This window comes from Ptiloglossa arizonensis, chromosome 3 (genome assembly GCF_051014685.1).
Source record: "Ptiloglossa arizonensis isolate GNS036 chromosome 3, iyPtiAriz1_principal, whole genome shotgun sequence".
NCBI classification, from domain to species: domain Eukaryota; kingdom Metazoa; phylum Arthropoda; class Insecta; order Hymenoptera; family Colletidae; genus Ptiloglossa; species Ptiloglossa arizonensis.
The window spans coordinates 1,910,984-1,938,086 of NC_135050.1; the positions used below are offsets into that span (position 1 = coordinate 1,910,984).

General features: G+C 33.9%; 3 protein-coding genes across 6 annotated transcripts in view; 2 read left to right on the top strand and 1 right to left on the bottom strand.

Moving 5' to 3' along the window:
- Nucleotides 1-15,186, top strand: part of LOC143144078 (uncharacterized) — a 301,809-nt gene extending 286,623 nt beyond the window's left edge. For 3 of the 4 annotated variants that reach the window (XM_076306102.1, XM_076306101.1, XM_076306100.1), the window contains exons 3-8: nt 519-741; nt 1,504-1,643; nt 3,429-3,581; nt 6,245-6,425; nt 6,513-6,652; nt 8,576-15,186. In XM_076306102.1, the coding sequence (XP_076162217.1) occupies nt 519-741; nt 1,504-1,643; nt 3,429-3,581; nt 6,245-6,425; nt 6,513-6,652; nt 8,576-8,844 (1,106 nt within the window). In that variant the 3' untranslated portion in view covers nt 8,845-15,186. The remainder of the gene's footprint in view (nt 1-518; nt 742-1,503; nt 1,644-3,428; nt 3,582-6,244; nt 6,426-6,512; nt 6,653-8,575) is intronic. The other variant, XM_076306103.1, reaches the window with a different exon arrangement.
- A 3,342-nt stretch (nt 15,187-18,528) lies between these two features.
- On the top strand, nt 18,529-19,824 carry LOC143144276 (cytochrome c oxidase subunit 5B, mitochondrial). The gene is made up of 3 exons (XM_076306534.1): nt 18,529-18,711; nt 18,835-18,908; nt 19,556-19,824. The coding sequence occupies exons 1-3, from the start codon at nt 18,627-18,629 to the stop codon at nt 19,760-19,762; spliced, it is 366 nt and encodes a 121-aa protein (XP_076162649.1). The 5' UTR covers nt 18,529-18,626; the 3' UTR covers nt 19,763-19,824.
- A 1,192-nt stretch (nt 19,825-21,016) lies between these two features.
- LOC143144602 (cyclin-dependent kinases regulatory subunit) lies at nt 21,017-26,804 on the bottom strand. Its single transcript, XM_076307189.1, has 3 exons — nt 26,407-26,804; nt 25,090-25,217; nt 21,017-21,485 (listed from the first exon to the last, which is right to left on the bottom strand). The coding sequence occupies exons 1-3, from the start codon at nt 26,463-26,465 to the stop codon at nt 21,385-21,387; spliced, it is 288 nt and encodes a 95-aa protein (XP_076163304.1). The 5' UTR covers nt 26,466-26,804; the 3' UTR covers nt 21,017-21,384.
- Between the last annotated feature and the right edge of the window lie 299 nt (nt 26,805-27,103).

Genomic DNA, 27,103 nt, shown 5'->3' on the forward strand with positions numbered 1-27,103 from the left:
ACGTACAATTTTTTTGATACGTTGATTATTTAATTTTTTATAAACGTTCAAAGTCGTTCTTTTAGATAAAAATGATTGTTTTTCCTTCAAACTTCAATCATTTCTGGGTTCTGAGAATAGCGAATAACTTCGCCATTTTGTACGATTTTTACTTTCGCGAAATGGTAAAACGAAGCTGAAAGTTATATTTATATTCTCCGAAAAAGACTATATTTTTCATTTAGAAACTACATGGAAAAAAAAATTCGCAAAATTTACCTATTTTTTAACGTCTCAGAGTGATCAGTCCCCTTTTAAGTTCAAAACACCGTGTATAATATTTCTTCTCACCACACTTCGTACGCAATGTATGCGACAATTAAAGAACCACAAACGTTTCTCTATCTCGTTTTTCGTCTTTGTGATCTAGTCTGCAGAGTATAAAAAACTTAAGACGATTTTTATTATCTTTAAAAACACCAACTGGAAGAGAATTTAACCGACGTGAATAATTTTACGAAAACTATGCTCTTTCGCAGGAACTGGCTTGACGCAACTCGACCTATCACAAAATGCTTTGCTCTCGGTGCCATCGATCGCGTTACAAGATCTTCAGCATCTGCTTATTTTGAATCTGAATCGGAATAAGATCAATGCCATCCACGCAAAAGCTTTCGAAGGACTCGATACCCTTGAAATACTTTCCCTGTACGAAAACAAGATTTCCACCATAGAGGAGGACGCCTTCAAAGGATTGCACAAGTAAGTCATCTTGTACCTCAACATTGCATCCTTTTTGCAATTGTTTCAACAAATGTATAAACAAAATTTCGCTTCTTTCGATCGCGTTCAGTCCTTTTTACAAATTGATCACTAAATCGTGAAGATTGGTATGAATCTGTTCGGTACCAGCCATACACGAGCCTTTCAAAAAACTCTTTCGTATCAATTTCGTAATTTTAGATAAATTTTTCAAAATCTGTCGAAAAAATTTGGACAACTTCGATCCTGTCTACTTTTTATCGCGCGAAATTTTATCGTTTTGCCTTTCGAGAGGCTCGTATCGAAGAAGATTTATTCTAATTTACAAACGTTGAATTTCCTGCGAAACCACAATTACACGAGCTTCCATCTTTGCTTTACGCGCTAACGGTGAAACGTCTTCTTTGCTTTGGGAAATTAGAAAATTCGTAAATACTTTAATTTGTGCTGTCATTTTTCTGGCGAAGGAACGTTCCTATATCGTGACAGTAACTAGTTACGATTAAGTAGAGTTATACTATATTGGCAATTTTCTTCGACGATATTCAAGTAATTTGTATAGACAGTAGCTAATTACAATTGAGTAAATTTATACGATATTAGCAATTTTCTTGGACAGTTTTCAAGTAATTTGTATAAATAGAAAATAAATTTTATTGCGTATAAAGCGCGTGCGAGTATGTACGTAGCCGCCATTACATGCGATGCACGAAATGGTAGATTAGTGGGGGCTGCATGTGAATATTAAAACGTAAATTATAGTAGAAAACTGAAGAGACTGAATCTGGGAGCAAACGAATTGTCCAAAGTACCAACGAAAGCGTTGTTCCCCCTGGACATGCTGAAGAAATTGGAGATTCAGGAGAACCGAATCACCGCCATTCAGGAGGGCGATTTTGAGGGTACGTTTGCATTTACTTTTATGTCCTATAAACTTTAACAACATTACCAAATATTCTGTCCGGTAAAATGAACATAATCTCGGTAGTCGTAAGCATTCTTATTTAAACTTTTCGACCCCCTAGTGTTTGGTTCTCCGCAGGATCGAAATCGATAAAAGAAAGTAATAAAACCCTCGAGAAGAAAAATTTAATTAAATAAAACATAAAAACGTTGCGTAATGCTACGACTGATCGGATTACGCTTCTTTCGCGTACTATTAGTACAAATTGAAGTAATGTTCTACCTTCCACAGGGTATTTCGACACATGTGAACGTGACCTTAGAGACGAGTTCAGTACGTTAAAGTAAGAAGAAAAAGTCACGTAAACATATGTCCAATAGAAACTTGTTTACGAATTACAGCTGTTTTTCTTGATTATTCTAATCGAATATATACCACTTGTTCGCAAAAATTGTTCGAAATGGGCACAAATACAGATTTCTGAACGTCTTGTTACAGACCTCGTTCGTTCAAAAATTACCGTGTATTGTTCGAATTCGCTGATCGTATACGAGATAAGAAACTTTACTTATAATTAGTCGAAAAGAGAACTCAGTTTATCGTAAGAATTATCACAAGATAAAAACGAGTGTAATTTTTATAATGACAATTTTTTATAAAATTGTAACGTTTATATGTTTATATGGACTTTTATTCTGAAAATTGATTTTTTGGTAGCATGGTCCTTCTGTTCACGTGAGGTTTATCAAATATTGGTCTAACTTATTTAAAAATAGCCAATGTGCCTACAATTTTGCGTATTGTACGTACAAGAATCGATATATGTTAAAACCAAGTCATTGGCCAATGATTTGTACGACGTCAACAGGTGTATATATGTACATATGTTTCTATCATTTGATGCAATGTGTCCACAAAATATTCAGTGACATTATAATGTGTAATAACTTCGAATTTTTGGCCCAACCTGGTAAAAAGTTTCTTATTATCGTGCATTGTACTCTGAGTAGCAATGATATATAAAATGTAATTAATATAGCTTTAATTTATCTTCAAATCACTGTTTTACACTTGAATTACAATTAGCTATAGCAAATTTCTCGAAATAAATGAAATAACTAATATATCTAATCAAAAATAGATATCCATTCAGTTGAAAAACAAGCGAGATCTCTTTTTCCAGTAGTTCTTTTACACCGCATAAACAACAAGGTTATTGACAGCATCGGTTCGATAATCCCTTGTTATATTTTATCGATTAGTTTTGCTTCTTCGATGAATCTCAGTAGATAAAACTTAAAAAAGATCTCGCTCCCAACAAACGAAACCTTTATTCGAATATCTCGTACGAAACAATATTAAATGCATTTCGCTAACCTAATACATTCTTCTGCTGAAAACTGAACAAAACCTTTTTCGGATATCTCGTACAAAAAATAACTGCAACTGCATTTTCCCGTACTCGTTAGATTCTTCGATGCTGTTAAAAGTCGAAATATTTAATACGTTGTCAAGAAGCTATTTAATGTCAAAGTTGGATTTCCGGTAAAATTATCCCGGACAGTGCACAAGAGTTAATTTTAAATGGTCCTCGTCGGTAGACGTGCATTCTCCTCGACCTTTCGTCCTTTTACGCGAAAGCAAGCAGTGATATCGAAGAGGGATCAGTTATTCTTGAACGTCGGTTACTCGATTCGAAAATAAATGCTCTTTCGTGGATAGACGGCTCACAGTCGTCGAAATCAAACGAAACCTGTCGAGTCTAAACTCTGTGTCTTTGCAGGATTGAAAAGCTTGGATTCGTTAGTACTGGCTCACAATCAGCTGCGCGAAGTCCCGGCTCGTGTGTTCTCCCACTTGACGCAATTAAACTCTTTGGAGCTAGACGGAAATCAGATTACCCACGTGGATCCGGATGCATTCATCGGTCTCGAGGGTAAGTGTAATTACGATTTGATACGATTCCTTTGAAGCAGCCTGCTTCCAATTGCCCAAGTGTTTTCGTTATCTGTATCCGTACAACGACTCGCGAATTCATTCGAACGACGTTGACACGCCCAGTATAGAAATAAAAAACGAGACGTTGGATTTAGAGAGAACATTTTTAACACTAGAGCTACCGACAGATTTCGGAATGTCAAGGTATATCTCATATTGTATCTCAAGAAAGAAAAAAGAAAACAATCGACGAGGAAAGAGAGAAATTTATACACATGTGTAGAATTTTTGTTGTTGTTTTTAATAAGTACAACAGTCTTTACAATTTGTCCAGCAAGGACACTTGGTGAATTGTAATGAAGGATTTGGTTAATTAAGACATAGAAATTATCCCTGTGGATAACATCTGTTGAGGGTTGATGCTGTTAGGATGGAAGATCCTTTGGATGTTGCTAAGTCGTTGGGATGGATATCTATTCTTTTTTTATAATTGTCGCAGTAACTGGTGATTTCGTCAGAGACTGTTTTCATTTTGAAGTTCTTTTGGATTTCGTCATTTCGAACATACAATGGTGCATTGATTACTGTTCTAAGAATTATAAATTGCAGTGTCTCGAGTTTAGCAATGTGCTATAATCGTTAGCACATAATGGTTGGCACATAACAAAACTTTATAATCGTTTTGTGTATTCAAAGTTTATTGTCAAGATTTAATTTAGATTTTTTGCATTCAAACCAGTCTATGTTTCTCCTCTTGATACGGATTTGGTCGATTTTAGTACGTACGCGATGTTTCCAAATTAATTTTTGGTCCAAGTGTTCTCCCAGGTATTTAATCGATTTGGTTTGTGGTACAGAAGTATTGTCAAGTTTTAAATCCGAAAGAGTACGTTTCCTTAAGGTAAAAGTAATGTGCTTACACTTATCCGTGTTTACTTTTATTTTTCATCGATGCAGCCATTCTTCTAGTTTTGCGATACGTTGTTGTAAGATATCGTACGCTGTTATTGGATCATTACGAGCGGGTAATATAGCTGTATCGTCTACGAATGTACTAGGTTGTTCAACAAGTTTTGTCGTTTTTTCCATTGTAAAAAAATACTACGACACTTCAACTTTGAACGACCGTAAATATACGAACGAGTCGACAGATCTACATGAAACTTCGCACACGTTCATGTTCATCGAACAGTAGTATTCATCTTTAGAAAAATAAAACGACGAATCTACTAGCTCTATTTCTTATCGAACGACAAAACTTAACGAGCAACCTATTAAATGTATCGGTTTCAACCGTGGTTGGAATATCATGTGTAGAATAGAAAAGTCGTAACGTCTTCAAAAAACACGCTATAGAATTTAAATTATAATTTCCATTACAAAAGCAGCTGGAATCAACCATTTTGATTGGTTGGTAAATCTAGAATTAAAAATTTGCACATAAAATCGATATATAGTCTGCTTTTCGAATCAGCTAATATTCAACACACTCTTTATCCAATGATTGAATTTTCCAATTTAGACGAATAAACTTTTATTTGTGGAATTTAAAAGAAACATTATTTACACGATAATTTCTGCAATAACCTCGAACATGGAATGGAAAATGCGTGTTCCTGTATACTCTGATTATTCTGGGTATCTATTTTCCATTAATTACTTGTAACGAAATTGAAAATTTCACAGTACACTTTACATTCACACCGACATACTCGGTGTAACGTGAAATTATTGCCTAATAATGATGGGAATATTGCGTATAACTAGATAACGATATTCGAGTTAAATTTAATTATACAATCTGCGTTGCTGTACACTATAAACTGCCCTCCGATATAAACGCTTCTAGCATTGAATATTGTAAAAAAGCGTACGAAGAGGAATTTGTTATATTTAAACTCACCGTTGGATAGGAAAATAACCGAAATATCTTTTCATAAACCTCGTATTTTTGAAACCATTAAAACGACTTTAAAACATTTTTAAATAAGGTTTCATCCGTGGTAACTCGAGTATTTATTCGATCTCCTTCGAATAGAACACGTTCACGCAATTCATAATATTATATAAACGTTTTTAATCGTGAACGAGATGAATTTATTCGGAGAAGTTAGTTGAAAAGAAATACCGGAGAAATGCTGAAATTACCGTATTGTTTTAATTTTTTTCGAAATGAAAGTAATTGAGTTCTCGAAGAACAAGCGAAAAACCAGAAATCCATGAATATACAGAGTGAATCACGTAAATCGATCAGCTCGATTTATTCTATTATTCGTGACTGTTTAAACAATTTTCTGTCTACTGTAACACGATTCACGGAGAGCTTTAAAACAATTGTACCAACTTTTCTTTTTCGAAATTTTCAAGAATCGGTTTTGCAGAGTATTCGAGAATCTTGAAATTCAAATTTTACGCGATAATCACGATCGGTACCCTAAATTTACCATAGCTGCGTCTCGAATCATCACTTTCGATAGCGACCGTTCGTAAATGAGACTATTACCGTAATAATTTAACAAAAATAATTTCCTGCGAATTGTGCATAATCGATCCCCTAGAGCAATTGATTTCCATTTTCGTGCCTTTCATTAATTTCTAAATGCTCGGTATAACGCACCATCGCAACACCCTCATACATATTTTATTTTAATTCCATTACAGAGAACCTGCAATATTTGCGGCTGGGCGATAATAATTTACATTCGGTGCCGAGTGATGCATTGCGCCGTCTACATCGATTACGCCACCTCGATTTAAGAGCCAATAACATTACCGTACTCCCGGAGGACGCCTTCACCGGATATGGAGATTCTATTACATTTCTGAACCTCCAGAAGAACTTGTAATTTCCTTCATTACATTACCCACATCGTAAACGGTTCTCGGGGTTTTTTTTATCGATAATTATACTCTCTGTTCCTCTCCACAGGATAAAGGTATTACCGCCGTTGGTCTTTGAAAATCTGAACTCACTGGAAACGTTGCATTTGCAAAACAATAAGCTGACACAGATCCCGGAAGAAGTGACCGAGAATATCGTCGATACTCTTCGGCACATCGATATCACGGGTAAATATTGCGAGAATTTATTTCAGTTGTTCCGAGCCGATCGATCGAAAATAAATTATCTCCACGTACAATGCGGGCAGAGATCCGTTACGGATCTATTTCAGACACTGTTGCAGACCTTTTTACTATAGCGATTCGTATACGTGGCTCGATAACCGGTAAACAATTTAATGATCGAATATAGTAAGTTTAATTACGTGGATTCACCGATACACGTCCGTTTATGTTCTTAATCGTATGTTGTAACAGGTTGCTCGATAAGTTTTGTCGTTCGATAAGAAATGGAGCTATTAGGTTCGTCGTTTTATTTTTCTAAAAGTGGTGCTACTGTTCGATGAACGTGTGCGAAGTTTCATGTAGATCTGTCGACTCGTTCGTATATTTACGATTGTTCAAAGTTGAAGTGTCAGAGTATTTTTTTTACAATGGAAAAAACGACAAAACTTATCGAACAACCTGGTACATACGTACGTATTTAAACGTCGAATCAAATTTTGAATTTTTGAATTTTTCTCTTTGCAAAGAGGTACGCACGGATCAGTTTAACTGTAATTAATTTTTTAAATTCAGATCGCGCATCGAATGTATTACGAGGTGGGAAAACATCGTACCTTGGAAAATATTGCGAATATTATCGAGTCGGACGTTTTAATTGGACTTTGTAAGGTTTGCGACCAACGATGATCAAAAATTAATCGAAGCTAACGCGTTCTCTTTACTCGTGGTTGCACATTTTTGTATAATTTTATACAGTTTGTATTTTCACGGGATTCGACTCGCCGCAAATACGTTATAACGTATAAATTAACCACGTGAGTCGAGCATTTGCCCTCACTTTTTAAAACTATTATTACTATTTTCGTTATAACCTTCGATCGCGAGCAGCATTCTTGTAGCCATTTTTGTTTGCGATTTATCGTTTCGTTTTTCTTTCTTCTACTTATATACAATATAATTGAACAAATATCGAGGGTCCAAGCCGTTAATATACACAATATAATTGAACAAATATCGAAGCTCCAAGCCATTAATATATATAATGTGTAATATAATTGAACAAATACGAAGGAAATCTTCAGACAGTGAAAAACGTCCGAGAAACGAAAACCAGAACATATTCATTCGGTACTGTTCTTAACACCAGTGCTTATTATTTACTTCGACATTTTATCCAAAATAAATTTCAATATAGTTACACTAGCCAAAATAATCAATTTTCTTTCTTAACGAACTTTCGAAACTATTCTTGTAGTAAATTTACATTAAAAACTACAACGACAGAATCGAGCGATGCCATAAAATATAATTTCTCGAGACGTATATACTCTCAACATTTTACATAATTTGCATACATCCAAGGACATTTCAATTACATTAAAATTTCTGGTTACCTCGAACCGTACATTTAAAGAGCTTCACGCTTGTAAATCGCTTCCACATATTACCCACCATAAATTTACCCACAATCGTACCAACCGAGGTATCAAAATTTTTATCAACGAACTTTCAAAACCACATCGTTCTTGTCCCGAATTTAAATTACAAACTGTATCAACAAACGCCTCGTAAAATATACTTTCCCAAAAAGTGTAGATTTTTAAAGTACATCTCAATATTAACCCCTTGCTCTACTATTCAAGTTTCGATAACGCGTGTTACAATCGACATAAAAATCGATCACAACCCTCAATGTCCTCCTGAAAGCTAAATATTCTTTTCCAAGACATTGTACAATTTCCTTTCAATATTTTCAAAAAAATATACTCGAACGTACGAACGTTACAAGACTCTTATACTTAACAGTTACCACGAGTTTCGCACGATATTATAGACGAAAGGGTTAAAAATCTCAAGTTACCAGGTCTCTCCCTGCAATCTCCATAGGCGATTGCACTGGGTTCACTTTACGCGTTTGTTCCCTAGACAATCCTCTGATCTGCGACTGCGAGCTGCGATGGTACTCCGCCTGGCTGGGCAACCTGCGCGACAAGGACGACGAGAGAATGTCGAAGAAGCGTACCGTGTGCACGATGACGAACGAGCACCGGGAATACGCTGTGCAGAACATACCTTTGGAGAGAATGGGCTGCGTGGGGAAGAACGCCGGTAGAACGTCCTCGTCGGCTAGCAGCGACCTCCTCTACGTGGACACGATGCTCCAGGTGTTGGCCGTGGTCGCCGTGGTCCTCTAACTGCGACCAATGGCGCGACCCTCGACCATCGTCACGGTTACCGATCCCTGAATAATTCATTTCCCCCTGTTCTCGAACGCGAGAACGCCACAGGTGTTCGAACGCGAGAGCATCGTAGGTGTTTCGAATGTAAACGAGACCACCACAGATGTTTGTAACGAACGCGAGGACGCCAGAGGTGTTCAAGTGAACACGAGAACGTCGTAGGCGTTCGAACGAACGCGAGAAAGTTGCAGGCGTTCTAATGAACACGAGAACGTCGTAGGCGTTCGAACGAACGCGAGAAAGTTGCAGGCGTTCTAGTGAACACGAGAACGTCGTAGGCGTTCGAACGAACGCGAGAAAATTGCAGGCGTTCTAGTGAACACGAGAACGTCGTAGGCGTTCGAACCAATGCGAGAAAGTTGCAGGCGTTCTAGTGAACACGAGAACGTCGTGGGCGTTCGAACGAACGAGAGAAAGTTGCAGGCGCGTTCTAGTGAACAAGAGAACGTCGTGGGCGTTCGAACGAACGAGAGAAAGTTGCAGGCGTTCTAGTGAACAAGAGAACACCATTGGTGTTCGAACGAAGAACACCGTAAGCGTTCAAATGAACGCGAGAACACCATAACTGTTCAAATGAACGTGAGAACGCTGTAGACGTTCCAGTGAACACGAGAACGCTATAGATATTTCGAACGAACGCGAGAACGCCATCGGTGTTTCGAACAAACGCGAGAACGCCATAGGCGTTATAGCGAACACGAGAACACCGTAAGTGTTCAAATGAACGCGAGAACGCTGTAGGCGTTCTAGTGAACACGAGAACGCTATAGATATTTCGAACGAACGCGAGAACGCCATCGGTGTCTCGAACGAACGCGGGAACGCCATAGGCGTTATAGTGAACACGAGAACGTCGTAGGTGTTCGAGTAAACGCGGGAACGCTGTAAGAGTTCGTATAAACACAGAACGCCACGAGTATCTCGAATAAACTCGAGAACACCGTAGGCGTGTTCGAATCGTTCGTGAATCACTCGTCACCGAGCGATCGTGTCACGATCGCGGAGACGTGGCACGATCCGAACACATTCGTCTCACGTGGACTTGTTCGCCAAAATCGATGATCGTCCATCGCGAATGTATCGACGAACAAGGTATTCGCGACACGATTCGTCGCGCGATCGAGAACAGGAAAAATCGAGACGATTGACATCGATCGTTGATCCGTTTGTCGAACTACTCGCCGAGATCAGCGAATCCTATTGGACGAGCTTTCGCTGGGCAAATTAAAAATTATTATAAATTCTACGGAGGATATTCTGTAAAAGAGACGTTAAAATTTACGCGTCGATGTACGATCACGATAGCCAAGGAAACGTTCCATTAATTATACATCAATGGATTTTTGCGAGTCAGAGAAATGATAAATTATTGAATATTCGTGATGCTGACGAGCACCAAAGTGACTATACTCGCAACGAAGAATGTTTCGAGCTACCTCGTTGTGATTTTTTGTTTCTCAATCGAAGTATTCGATTCTCTGTTTATATTGCTCGAGAATAGCGCGACAATGTTATAAAACTATCATCCGATTGGAAATCGATCAAGGATCAACGATCGACGAACGTCTCGAAATATCGATCGCGACACCGACTCGACGTCGAACTCGATCGAGAAAGATCCACACGATCTGGAAGACGATTCGATTCACAAACACGACGAGAATACGAGACTTTTGCCAAGCATCTCGTTCGTCGCGTCTGATCGATCGAACCTCGATCGCGATGTTCGATTCGATGTGCGAACGTACGATCGATCGTGGGATCGGAAATCGCGCTCGGTGGTTACAAATCTCCGAGACGAGAATGAAAAATAATCTCGATCGTGACGTACGATAACAGGGTGATAAGGGGGCTCGGCGATCGCGATGTTCGCGCGAGCCTTTGTTCACCGAACGTTACATATCAAGATCGTTGCCAAGTGTTTTCTGGATGTCTGTTAAACTCGCGACGAGGCGAGACTCGTAGTATACTCTGTAGGGAATTCGAATGTCCGTAGTGTAACCATCGTTCTATGTGACGCGGGCATTCGTCTCATACATATCAACGCGTTCCTGAACCGTCGGGACGAGTCATCGACATTCTCAATGTTGAACTTCGTGCGTCACAATCTTTCGCGACAAACCGTTAGAGATAATAGAAAAACGCTTCTCGTATATTTTTCTTCGTTTTAAGCTATCGCTGAGAAGTTGGAGAAAATTCCACGGTCAAACGGATCGATAACTGTTACGATACGAAACAATATTTATAAAAAATAAAATATACCGACTCTGTCAAATTTCACCGATATTATATTCTTTCAACGCTAGAACTACCAACCGATAGAACGTATCGCTATCTGTATCGGACCACACACGTATCTTCGAAGTTAGACAAGGGCAAATTAATTTACGAGTATCAGTTTTGATAATTGTCCACGAATATCGTGGACGAAGACACCGTTAATGATCGAGTAATTTCAAAGGGAAGTTCGAAACAAGTCACCCTTTTGGTAATTCTACCGTTGATTCGCCTTTTCGAATTTCGTTCGTTCATCGAACGGTTCTCTCGTAATTCGATGTATCGTTTTCGTACTTAAAATCGATCGCGTTCTTTACCTCGACAATCGACCGTACGAAACAATAGGTCGTTCGATAAGTTTTATCGAACGACGAAACGTATCGAACGACCCATTATTCAACGTTCGTGACGAACAGAGCTCCGAGAGATCGATCTTCCCGACCGAGTTCTTTATCGTCTCGCGCGGTCTTCGCCGTGAATATCTTGAGATCGTTCAAACGGTTAACTCGATTCACAAAGGACCGACCGGTCGAAATGAAATAACGACTTGCTGATGGAGCGTAATGTACTCAACAGGAAACGGACACTTGTCAATTCCGGTAGACCGGGAACGTGATCATTGAAACGGCACCATTGGTACCGTTTCGTGGCTCTACTGCTCCCTGGACACTCACGCGCGTGATGAAATTACATCGTCTTTCAGCAACGCAGCGACCAAACAGCGAAACGTCTCGAATCGGTGTACTACGTCGCAGTAATGCTTTTTACGACCGCGTTAATTTCGACGAGGCTCCGACATCGCGCACCAATCACCTCCCCTCGCTCACGGTTACGCTTGAATTGTGACGTACGAACGCGTCTGCTTGTAATCCATGTTGCGAGATGTGTTCGAAGTAAGATTTAGAAGCGTCGAGTACACTCGCGATATTTTTCGATAAACGCGAGGGTGTCGTTACGCGAAACGATGAAAGTAATAAAACGACGAATAATATCGTCGAACATCGTCGCACGTGCCCGTACTATAGAAATATATATATATATATATATATACATATCGAGTTGATCAGTCGCCGGTAGAATGTTCGTCGAAGTGAACTGAGAACATCGTCGAACACCTTTCGCGAATCGTAGCGCTACGCGAGACGTTCGTTATCGCGCACGAGGGCAGCGTTCAGCGAAGGTGAACTGTGTTTCACGACAGATGGTCGAGACGTACGATAGCTTTTAAGGCATTAACGTTACGAGTAATAATTGCATATCGGAATTAGGTTATAACGGTACGTCGCGACGCGATCCGCGAATTCCGATGAAAATCGAAGGAGAGAATCGGGGATCGTCGATTTTTACCGATCCCTTCGACCCTTAGATACACGGGATACACCCCACTTTGCTATTTTACCCATCGTTCTGGAACATCGACTGGACACGTGGTGAACTCGTCGACGAGATCTCGCTACGAGTCGCGTAAACGACACCGTATGCACGTGTCGCGCGATAACCGGGAATTTTTCGAAATGGAAAATACTCCGAACGATATCTCGTTGCGTGCCGGGAAAATGAAAAAAAAAAAAAAAAACAAAAAAAAAATGAAGAAAAAAAAACACGATGAAAGTAACGGGAAAATTCTCTCCTTCGGTCGAGGGACGAAGGTCCGTGTCGATATCACACAACATACACATATCATTTATACGCCCAAATTTTACCTGTAAGATAAGATAACGGTTAATTACCTCGATTTAAGGCTTCACTGGTATAAATCTCTAAAGATCGTATACATATCGTGAACGTATGAGATTTAAGAGAATTTATTTGTTAATATATATATAATATATGTACGTTACGTATAATATATACACATTATTACGATCATCAAAGATATATTATATACCTATATATTATATACATACATACATATACGCATTGGATGTTTTTTCTAAGAAGTTTCATCGATACGAAAATTCGAGGTGGTCGTTCGAGCGCCGTCGTTCCGAGAGCAAACATATTAGACGCGATCGATTGGATTTCTTTGTTCTCTTCTTACAGTTTTCTTTGACCCGTTTCTCGGTCATTTGTATCGAAAGATTTACTCGTGTTCGCTTCCCTCGGTGAATAATTGGTAAACGTTGAATTAGATCGAAACGGTACGCCGAGTGCGATTCTCTGCAGGCCCTACAATTAGCTTAGGATCCGCAGGAGGCATATCGAGATTAATTTCAGCCAATTGGCGGACAGTTTATACACCGATCGTAAACTCGTTCGGGAACGACGGTTCGCGAACGATCGAAAGTTGAAAAGAAGAAAAAAGAACAAAAAAAAAAAATGATGATATCGGTAGACACGAGAGTAAAGAATAGTAACTAACGTTAGCGTAGATGCACTTTTACCCGGTGAGTCGGGAGTTGAGATCCCAAGACAGTAGACCAAGTGAAATGTAAAAAAATAGAACCGTATAGATCCAACGCATTGCGTATACCTCTGTTTCGAGACGTTCGTTCGATCGATACCGGTGCACCGTGTACGCCGTTGTTCCTCTTAACGGGGGATAAATAAAATAGAGAAAAAAGAGCAAACGGAGAACGTTTCATACGGTTACGAATTTTCTACCCGATAAATACCCGATCTCGTACACGGTGCGCGTATAATCACAGCTGGAAAAATAGTGTTCACCGTCCCGATGCACCATCGACTCCTGACTCGCGTAGCGGAACATATCCTTTAGGTGATCGTAGAACGATGAAACGGGAGTGTCGATTGCGCGTAACACGCGCCGTGGACACCCGAAGAACCATGTCGAGACATATCTCTGATGGCCGTAGTTGTAGTCTCGCCGGCTGCGTTGTTATTATTACTAATTATTATAAGCGGTATTTTTGTACAGTGTCTTACAGTGGTCGGGTCGTTGCAGGCGCAGCCGACGAGCCGTTCACGGCATAGCCATATGTATATATATATATATGTATATGTATATGTATATGTATATGTATGTATTTATGTATATACATATATATATATACAAATATATATATATATATATAAATATATATACATATATTTATTTCGATTATAGCGCGTAATACTCTGAGAACATTTCGTCGACGCATTCATAGACAACGGATATATATACGCGTAGACACTTGTAACCGTAATAAACGTGTCAGGCTAAGGAAACAAGTACCGGAATAGAGGCAAACAAGTGAGAAGAAGGACCTTTACTCCGTTTGTCGTATGTAAGAAACGGAGCTTTACTACGTGTCTCTCTCTGTCTCTCTGTTTATATCTAATTAAACGATGGATGTCTTCGCTCGTGTATATCTCGGTGCTCTCTTATAACGTCTGCTTGTTTGCTCGTTCGAAGATTTTCGTTTGGACATTCCAACCTTATCGTTAGTGTATACGTTGGTGTAACACGTACACACGGCCACGCAAGGACACGTACACGTACAAAATATTTATACGAACATAGTCACGCGTACGATAGATAGTCCCCGAGTACCATTGCTACCTACGAGTACCTATGTGTTATCTTCTCTTTGATTGAGATTTGTGTAAACGATACGCGCAAGGAACACGTAACCCGTGTGGAGTACGGACACGAATGATGATAAATGTTGGTTCGTCGGTGTATGTGCATACACGTGCGTGCATTTTACGAGATTGATCCATAGATGATACACGAGACACACTAACACACAGAAACTCCATGCCTAAAATGACATATCGGTGTTACAAACGTATAGATATAAATATATAAATATAAATATAAATATAAATATTACGTAAAACACAGATACGCATAAAGTTCGTCTGTATATGTCTATAAATATTGTTACATATATATATGGTCATTATATGATAACTATTACGTGATACGTATTATGAAACATCTTTTTCTCGCAATGGTCCGCGATACGGGCATCCACTCAGATTCTAATGTCTACATGTCATTGTTTATTATGTCGTTAACGATTAACGTGTATATGTGAAACTTTCAAAACGAATAAAAAGTACCTAAGCATAAAATTGTGGCAATGCTATCGTCTTCCCGTCTCCTTTCGATACAACATTTTAAGGCGTCAAGGATGCTTAGCTGGTGTGTGCAGGGATTCGATAAATTAACACTAGATTTACCAACCAAAATTACTGGTTTCAACTGCTTTCGTAATAAAATTTGTTTAAATTCCACAGCATGTTTTTCGAAGACTTCGTGACTTTTTCTGTTCTACGCGTATGGTCAATTTTAAAAATTCCTCTTTTTTCTCATCGATTGGTTTTTTTTTTCGAGATACATACGAGGTAGACATTAATAATCCGAAATCGAAGTATACCTTAATAATAATAATTACGCACCCTCGGTCACATACACGGCAAACCCCTGCCCAAAGTCATGATAGAAAAACTCTTGAATAAAGGAGTTCAGTTCTGTTTCCAACTTGAAACTTGCAGTCACGTAATAGGTTGTATCGTAATAGGTTTCTCGAACGACAAAACTTATTGAACAGTACTGTTCAATGTACTACTGTTCAATGTACTACTGTTCAATGTACTACTGTTCAATGTACTACTGTTCAATGTACTACTTTTCAATGTACTACTGTTCAATGTAGTACTGTTCAATGTACTACTGTTCAATGTAGTACTGTTCAATGTAGTACTGTTCAATGTAGTACTGTTCAATGTAATACTGCTCAATGTAGTACTGTTCAATGTACTACTGTTCAATGTACTACTGTTCAATGTACTACTGTTCAATGTAGTACTGTCCAATGTATTATACTACTGTTCAATTTAGTACTGTTCAATAAGTTCAAAATTGTTATCGAACGACAAACCTTATTGAACAACCTAGTATTTGCGCCGATCCCAAACCTATACTACGGTTAATGTTGAAGTGATTACGCGCATTACTTCGGCTCGCACAGTTATAAGGGAAGATCTTTCTCGTTATTTCCTTAAAGAAGTAATTCTGATGAACGATCTATAATTTTATATCAAGCCTTGGCTTGACTCCTATTACATTTAAGTGACAAAAGACCCGTCATAGGGAAATCTAATAGGTTGCTCGATAAGTTTTGTCGATCGATAAGAAATGAAGCTATTAGGTTCGTCGTTTTATTTTTCTAAAGATGGTACTACTGTTTGATGAACATGTGTGAAGTTTCATGTAGATCTGTCGATCAACGTCGACTCGTTGTTCAAAGTTGAAGTGTCATAGTATTTTTTTTACAATGGAAAAAACGACAACACTTATTGAACGACCTAGTGTATGTACCACCAAGAAGATGACTTGCAGTTACTTCGATTGCCTTTGTTTGACCTAACCGAATGTAACAATTCAAACCATCGTATACTCAAAGATATTGCTAATAAATATTTCAATTACGTTAAATAAGAAATCTGTGAAGGCTGACATTTTCAACGAATTATTATTCCAAAGCGCGTGTTATTAACATTTACGTATGTTACGAATGTTATTATTACAATACGCATTTTTATATTCAATATAAATCATTAATTGATCTATAGAAATCAATTTTGGTTTCGAATCGAAGTAAAGTGGTATATGGTCCATTTATTTGTTGTAATGTTATTATTAATTACGGGACTTTTACAACAAACTGTCAAAAGAATTTCGCCAAGATGAACATCTACAATAACAGAGCCTAACTGTAGGCTAGTTAAATTCAAATTTAGATCAATTTTATTAAAGATAACACATTTTTTTAATAATAGTACCACCTCCTTTGTTATTAACTCTATCAAATCTGACTATATCGAAATCTGTTAATAAAAAAATTATCGTCAGAGATTAACCATGTTTCTAAAGAAGCTATAATATTATATTTATGAGCGCATAACTGTAGATCTGACTCAATTTTAATACTTATTATTATTCATGATTGTAGAATATTTATCTAATATATATAATCTAGCATAAAGGTATTTTTTTTAATTTATAAATATAATTTATACCAAAATAAAATTTTTATATCTTCGTAGGAAATTATATAAATTATTACATATGTATAGAGGATTTCTAATATTTGCTTGTAAAATCACTTAATAAGATAATTTTTTTTTTTTTTTTTTTTTTTGCACAGATAATACAAGTGGCGCGATCTATGGCTACTCGGCAAAGTTTGTCGAGGAATAGTTTTTACTTTCGCAGTAAGATACCGCCACAAGGACTATATTCGTATTCTAGCATATTCAATTCGCTTTTTTAGATAAACAACTAGTAGGAGAACTTTAGAAACCTAGGTTGAATAAATTCATACTATAGAATCATTAGCAATTGAAAAATTCCATAAATTATCACGAATTCTTATACTACGTTTAAAAAACATTTTATGTTATCAAATCTAATATTAAAAATATATTTAACACACCAATTATACACCTCAGAAAATGTACAGAGGATTTTTAACAATTGTTTGCAAACTCTTTTAAAACGAGCAATAAATTTTAAATGTAAAAGTAGTTCGATGGGTTCTCCACTAAATGGCTACCCAATAGGAGTACCGATGTATTTGGGTATAAGTAGCTTAAGTCCTATAGTTTTATTAATAAATACTTTATTTGTAAATTACATCGCAAACAATGTTGCAATTAAAAAACACGCGAAACATTCTGAATCTATATTGATAATTGACATAAATATACACTTTGCATATGTTAATAATAAAAGACTTGCATAAATATTTCAACAGTACTCAAGTAATGAAGAAACTGCGAACATTGGGGTAACCGGAAAATACAAGAATTTTGTAAAATGGCCATAACTTCGTCAGAAATCATCCCTTTTTAATGCAGTTTCGCTAGTTTTAATGGAAAATGATTATACTATTCGATGTCCTGTGCAATAAATTACTAATTCAATTTTTTATAGGCTAAACGCCATTTCAAACAGTGACAACTTTTACAATTTAATCGAGATTCGCAGTAAAAGATGATTTCTGACGTGTCTTTTAACGCTTTAAAACGTGAAAAGTAATTATTGTTTATTAGATACACTAATTTTACATTTGTTTAATTCCTATGATTTACACGGTACCCGTAAAAGTTGGATTAGTTAACGTTTAATTAATTATTCTTCTAGACAGAACATTCATAAACACCTGTAAAACGATAATTATTCATAGAATTTCAGTTCTTGGAATTCCATTCTCGAAATTTGTTTATTAATTATTTTTAAAAGTAGAAGTAGACATGAATGCCAATATAAGAATCGAACTCTAAAGGACCTGCACAATGTGAAACACGCCCTCTATGCACAAGTATGGCGCTTGTATCTTTTTTTAAAGTTGGCAAAATATTCTACACATGCGCCATCGTGATTATCATGAAAATACGCCATTCTGTCAATCGATAGAGAACTATGATCGAGGTTGATTCTCTTTCGGCATTTTCGTGTGACCTGTTTGTACCTTAAAGACCGTTTGGTATACGTAATAATCTGCAAAATGGTATGGTTATACAGTCGTGCTGTTTTTCGAACATGTCGACGTGGGATCTCTCGTAGCGTTATTGCTCGTGCATCAAATAAAGGTAAATTATAAATTTTCTTCTTAATTTTAAAAAATCGTCAAACTTGAGCTTCTTGCCTCTTCGTATTACGTAATATTATACTATGTGTCTTCTTGCTTTGTGTATAAATGAAATTCCTTGTAGATCTAACCGATCCATTGGATCATGCTACTGGACTTGAGAAACAAGAATTACTTGCTGCAGCTGCTGGCAATTTTGTAAGTTTTTATAATGCGTAACAAAATTCGAGATAATGACATTTCTTACTCGTATAATATATATTATTTTTGTCACTGTAATAAAAAATATTAAGTAGCGTATTATTTCATCCATAAAATAATATATACAATAAACCAATAAAATTTTAATCGATTACTTTTTTATCATACATTTGTATTATTTATGAAATATAGTATTTTCTACTAATTTTGTGCATAAATTAATACAGTCTTTTGTATTAATTTCAAAATTTAGTATTTGTTAATCAGAGTAAATCTTTGTTTTAAAATTATATTAGTCTTGAACTAGAGTAGCATAAAATTTTATGTAAGCAAGGTATGCTCATTTCTCCAATATTATCATGCACACTGAAAATTGTTTTAAATAAAAAAGTATTAAATTTTACTTCTTTGATAATAAGTTTATATAAATGTTTGTATAGTATCCATTTTTATTTTTATATTTCTTAAATATATTTTAATTCTTAGTAGCTAAAAAGATTATTTCATGCATTTCATACATAAAGTATTATAAATCAAGTTAATAGTAACTAAGCAAAAAATGTATTTCTAAATTTTATTTAAAAACTTTTTTATATTAAATACTTAAGATTACAAACTCTAATTTATATAATTTTCTGTTTTAGGATCCGTATCACATGAAAGCTATAACAATATCAAATACCAGCACACAACAAAATCCAAATCTAGTACCCAGTGTATTCAAAAGTCGTATTATTGGCTGTGTTTGCGAAGAAGATACGTCTCATGTAAATTGGATGTGGTTACACGAAGGCATGACACGACGTTGTGAATGTGGTCATTGGTTTAAACTTCGTGAGATAACTTCTTAATGTCATTTCAAATTAATTAGTGAGTCACTTAAAACATAGAATTAATGTTATACGATATTAAAGACTGCTTTTTATTTACTACCTGTCCATATCCTATCTTTGTACTTTATGAATTAGTAGGAAAATAATATACTTAGTTGTGGTAAAAATTCAGTAATAGAGCTCTGAAAATTCAAAATATATTGTATAAGTCTTATATGGATTTTTATTTCGAATGGGTTTTCAAACAATGGGAAACTTATGACATTTCTTTTGAAACACAAATGATAATTCATCTTCAGTTTTTGTATTAAATAAAGTAAATTTTCTCTAGATAACTGTTAAGAAGTAAAAAACAAATTAATTCATAATTTTTAATTACATAATCTTTATCAAATTTACAAATCTGCACTCATAAAAGAAAACTTGGCTTCATTATGCAGATGCATGGTCACTGTTAGCGAAAAAGCGATTCCTTCTTAACTCGCGTGAACATAATAGAAAATGATTGTACATCTGTAAAAATACTACCAAATTTTTTAAATCGAATATACAACTTCTATCTTGCTTAAGTAAATGTATCAAAAGAAAATTGGTTTCCTAAAAAACTGTTTGTAAAGTCAATCAATAATAAATATAATTAATCAAGGAAACATGATATTTGTTTAATGAATTCTTATATAAATGACTTTCCCTATTCAGTAAATAATTTTGTCAATATTCTACTTATTATCAATAATAATGAAAATTGTTTACCTATCATTATACAAAATTATGAGTTAGTAAGATACATATTTTATTGGTATACATTTCACTAATATATTTCCTTAAATCTTGTCGGTATCTAATATAGATTACTTATGGACAAAAATGTATCTTCTGTTTAAAGCATTATTAATACAAATAAATTCAATAATAAATATATAAATATATATGTACAAAAAATACAGTATATTTTTGTATATTATATTTCATTAAACGGACTTAATTTATTATATTTTAATGTAATTATATTGTTAACCTATCAATATTACAATTTCAAAATAATTTAGTAATCATAATTCATGGTCACATTTATTTACATTATGCTACTTAACTTTGATCATAAAATTTATATTAACAATATATTTGTGTATCACATTAGTTTTCTTGAAAAAAATTATAAAATCAGGGCGTTGTATAATTTCTAATCAATAGTATTTAAACAAATTTTGTAAGCTTATAAAAAAAATATTTATTTTCATATTTTATAATATTAACATTTCATCGTGGAACTGAATATTTTATGTCAATTATTAATATACATAATTTATACTTTATTCTGAACAATGATTAATTAAATATTGTTGTAAATTTCACAAATGTGTAAAAATTAAAAAAATTAATTATATATATTTATTGCATAGAAGAATATTGATATCAGTTACTAACATTTCAAATACCTATTTGTTACATATAAAATTTGTTCTTTTAAATGTCGTGCCTCAAAATTAATAAAAAAACAATTATCATATTAAATGTAACAAGAATAATTAAAAAACATGAATGTAATGATTAAACCACCGCAACTGTCAGGCAGGCTATAATTCTTCTGGTTTGTCTTAGTTTATTACATTTCATATATACTTTACTAAACACAGATTTCAAACGCAATATACACTTTGGTATTCTCTTCGAAAAGGTGCTGTTCTTGTAGTTGTTAAAACATCGGTCCTTGGTCTACGAAATAGTAGCACATGAGGTTCTAGAAATAATTTATATTTAATATAATTGATACTATTTTATTAAATTTACAATTTAATCATAAACATTCTTTTTCTTCATCGCGATCGTCTTAACGTATTTCTGCGTATTCAGTGTTAAAATTTATAGATGAAAACGTAAAGATATGTGTATTGAAATCAAACTGACATAATTTTGATCATATTTTTTTAAATTCATTTAATACATTTATTACGAAACGCTTTTATGAAGATTTGCTGATTGCACTGGGCGGGCAACGCCCTAGAGGCGTTGAGCATTGCCCTTGCTGTCTACGAAAGAGAGGGGGTACCGCCCGCCATGAAAAGAGCCTGCATAGTAGTACACGTATGCAGTGATGTTCCACTTAAAGGCAGAAAAATTTCACTTACAGTTCCAGTTTTACGTTCAATTTCAACTAATTTTGTCCCTCATAAAGATCGCTGATTCCCGGTGTAAAATATTTCATTAGATAAATCTTTCTTCCATATATTTCTTCATATTTAAACATGTTTATAAATAAGTATTATTTATATCAATTACCGTTTCAAGTGAAAGAAAGAACTTAACGACGGTGATTTTGCGTTATTATACCATTACAACATTACTATTGGTAAGCAAATGATTATTTATTTTTCTATTTGTATATTATTTTTTTGAGGTTTAAATTAACTAAATAACTATCAGTTTATTTTCAAATTCACTGCATTATTTTATTTACAATATAGGTATATAAAGTTACATTTTCTTTTACATTTTAACTAAAATGAATATTTAAAGTTAAACAATCCATTCTGGAAAATTCATAACTTTTTGTTTTAAATTTTAATTAATTTCTTAACTTAATCCTTATAAGATTGTTTTAAACAAGTTTTAAATTGATGGTTTTACATAATTTGCACATTATCATAATTTAATTTCCATTAAAATTGAAATTTAAGATTAAAAACAATGTTTAAAAGAATAAGTTTATTCTCTATTATTTCGTAATTATGAATATATTTATATTACTTGAAAAATTTTCAAGAATTTTAAAAAACAACAATTTCACTCATTACTGACTGTTTATTATTTATTAATATTTCAGAAGATGTCTTTTGATGGTAAACGGTCTACATGTGGCTCTCAACCAGATATAAAAAAAAGAAAAAAATCAAATGATCGTAAAGCCTTTCCTCAAGAAGAAATTAAAAGAGAATCAGAAGAATGTCATTTTTCTGACGATGAACGTGTATTAGTTTCTGAAGATTCAATCGAAGACGATGATAATTCTGATAAAGATGAGTTTAATTTTCTTGCTGAAATTGCGTTAGGCATTGAAGAATGGTCGGATGATCCTCCACAAAGAAGTTGCATACAATTTGTTGGAAATCCAGGGCTAAAGGGATCAGTACAAGAACAAACACCTTTTTCTTACTTTTCCCTCTTTTTTACATCAACATTTTTGGAACTTTTAGTGGCAGAAACTAATGCATATGCTGAAATTGTATTTTTACAAGATTGTGGAGAAAGAGCACGAATTTCTGATTGGAAAGACACCACTGTAGATGAAATAAAAATTTTTCTGGGAATACTATTTTTGATGGGACTTATCAGAATAAATCGCATGAATGATTGTTGGAGGAAACATTATTTGTTTAATCTACCTTTTGGAAAATTTATGGGTCGTGACCGCTTCTTATTGCTTTTGAGGTGTCTTCATTTTGATCGGTTACAACACTCTGATGATAGTTTACGTAAAATAACTACTATAATTGATTATTTCAATCAAAATATGGATAAAATTTATAGTCCTTTTAGAGAACTTTTAGTAGAAGAAAGTGTAATTCTATGGGGAGGGCAATTGAATTCCAGAAATTATACAAGTAATAAGAAACACAAATATGGGATAAAGTTACACACATTATCTGAACCATCTGGTATAATTAATAAATTACATGTACATGGGAGTTCAAATGATGAAAATTTGGGGGATAAGGATTACATCAGAACAATTGTCAACAAATTATTAAATGGAAAGAGAGGCCAAGGTTATGCAGTTTTTATGGACAATTATTATAGTAGTGTATCACTAGTTAATGATCTTCTTGCAAATAAAACCTATTGTACAGGAAGTTTACAACCAAAGAAAATAGGTAACCCACCAGAGGTAATACAGAAAAAATTACAGATAGGGGAATTTGTATATAAATATAACAAACAAGGAGTTTGTTGCTGTAAATGGAAAGATAGAAAGAACACTTATAGCATTTCAAGTGAATTTGGAGGGGAACTTGTGAATGTTAAAAATAAACAGGGAGAGGAAAAGAAAAAACCAAAACTCATTGTAGAATATAACAAACATATGCAGAAAGTTGATAGACAAGATCAGATGCTATCATATTATCCTTTAACGCATAAAACTCTACAGTGGTACAAGAAATTGGGCATACGTATAATGCATATAATGCTCAATAATGCTCACTTTCTTTATAATAAATATAGTGGAGCTATAAAAAAAGATTTGCATGATTTCCAGTTTGAAATTGTTTCAACATTATTGCCTCCACCAGATCAAAATATTCCATCATTTTCACCACAATTTAAGGTACATTTACCAGAATTACTTCCTAAGGGTGCAAACAATAGAATTATGAGAAGAAGATGTAAATTATGTAATGATAAAAAAAATATTAGATTGGATACAATTTATCACTGTTCAGATTGTCCATCAAAACCTGGCTTGTGTTTAACTCCTTGTTTCAGAGAATTTCATAAATATAAGTAAATTAGTTTTTTAATATATTATAATATGCTGAAAAATTTTTAAATGTTTGGAATATTATAACAAATACTTTTAATACTTATATTTGTTATGAGACACTGAGACTGATTTCTTTTATATATTTTTTTTTATTCTATTTTTATTATTTTATAAATAATAGATTTAATAGATAAATATTGTACAAATCTTTTTTTCTCAATTTGATATTTGCTTACACAAATTTTCAAATATTTCAAATTATACAATTAAACAACATATGTATATTATATGCATAGTGTACTTCTCACCTACATATGTCCTTGCATTTTAGCATTCTTTCTGTTGCAATATCAGTTTAAATTTATAATTCTCTTACCTACTACTAAACAATTATATAATTATTTTATGAATTAACTAAGCCTAATGAGACAGTAAAATAAGAATATATTTTATATATTCAATATATGTGTCATAATGGAAAAGATATTCAATTTAATATGATGTATTAAATATTTAGAGAATACTTATCAATTAATTAAGTCTTGAACACTTTTAAAAGTTGGTATTAAAATTGTATATCACTTTATACATAATGATTAAAACAAATTTGTTTCATATAAACATTACATGTGTCAACAATTTTCTAAACCATTAATTTATACTTCAATGCAAAATAGGATATAAGGGTATAATGAGAAATATTTCAATGTTATTTATTTGTATCATGAAATGTAGGATTAAAACAAAGCATTAAAATAAAATTTAGCATTTTATAACTACAATATAGAAAACAATACTTTTGTAATATTTTTTTATTCAATTTCATTTTTTAATACTTTAATAAAAATATTTTTGAATTACATACCCGGTACATGCATCATGTAATGGACCCAACCAGGACTTTGTTGAACTGCCAAATTTCTCCATTCAGTTTCCGACATAAGATGTGTTTTTGGAACATGCCTCGCTAAATCAACTGGCAGAATAACATGCCTATGAACAAGCAGTGATTTTAAACAAATTTTAATCTTGTTATTATTATATAAAATTCTGATTCCTTTTACAACCAATACAACAATCTGTTATCTGCAATGATGAAGAGAACAAATATAACATCTCCCATAAAGTTAGCATTTTTACTACTAAATCATTAGCAATTCGAAAGACATTGGAAATTCAAAAAAATAAAACAACTTATGAAAACTATAGTCTATTACAATTCAAGAAGTGCAATTGGAGAAGCACAAAATAACCAAGAGAACAATGGATTTTTGAAAGTGATATGAGAAATCTATGCAAAGCAAAAAATGACCAAAAAATAATATAACAAATACCATCCCTCCAATGTATTTCAAGAAATGAAAAGTCTGACGAAGCAACTAAAAAACATCTAATACCATCACAAAGCATGAACTAACGATTTCATTTTTTATTTCAAGATTTAAAAAAAAACACCTTTTTATTACATACAAAGGAATGGAACGAAAAATGAAAAAAGAAAGAATAATAAAAATTCATGGATTAATAGATGACTTCTAACAACCACCTACAGGAAAAATCCTCAATGGAATGAATGAAGTAAAAACTATTCAAATCAAAATAGGATACACATAATTCAAGAATACCACAGCACTCAATTGTTTTACATATAATCAAAAGTTAACAATCAAACGCGTAATCCTCACCTGCAAATACATGGAAATACTTCGTCTATAGCATCAAATACCCATCAGTTTGAAAGAAGCATTCAGTACACAAGACAACATGAACAAGATAATACAACTACTCAAAGACACCCACACCTAGAAAATTATCTAAGGACAACCACTTAACCAATAGTATCCAGTCGCTGATGATTCAAAGTATTTGTGCAACTTTAAATTCAACCCCAAAAAAAAATTACTTATATCTTTATGTTACACAAATTATTTATGACATTTATATTAGTATAAATTACTATTTAAATATCTTTAAGCTATTGAAAAACAATTATTTTACTTTAGCTACTATTCAGTAGCATAACCACTTTGTAGTTACTTCAATTTTGCATCAAACAAAGAAGATTAAAGTTAAATATACAATCAATGCACATACAAACTTGCTACAATACTAAAATCTTCAATTGATATATCAATTATTTGTTTAACATTTTAATATAAATGTATGGTATTTTTATACAAACCTATATTCATATTTATCGTCGCTGTATTTTTCAGAATATTGTATTTGATCAAGAGGCATTTTGAATCCCGAAATGTAAATATTTGTTACCTTTCCTTTTTCTTAAAAAAAACTTATTTTCGTAACAACTGTATACAGTTACACAGTAACAACTTCACCTTATTCTTGACGATATCAAAAACACTTTATCGTCAGCAGACATATTTGATACTAGATTTTTTTAGAAAGTAGTGAGTAGTAACAAATAGTAGCAGTTATTCGCACTCTTTGAGAAATCAGTGCACTCTCTTACAATTTTACTTAAATCGAATTAAGAAGAATTAAAAACACTATAGCCCATTTAACTCACAGAAAGACTTTAAATAAATAAACCCTCGTGACTGCGAAAGAATCTTATTGGTCTGCTACATAGATGATCATGTGTACTGTAGATCTAACGGATAGTAGATTACAATATAAAATAAATTGAAAGAAACCAAAAACAAAGCTGTCATTGAAAAGTTATTGTAAAGTTATTGTAAGAACCTTCCAAATAAATTAACAATATTTGTCGCACTATTAAATAATTCATTTTTATTAAAAATTAAAAACGTAATTTTTCGATAATGACAAGAAATATTTCTTTTTCCCTGAAACTTTCTCTAAAAATTTAAAAATATTTAATCAACGAACCTCAATCTTCAGACCTTACCCTTTGT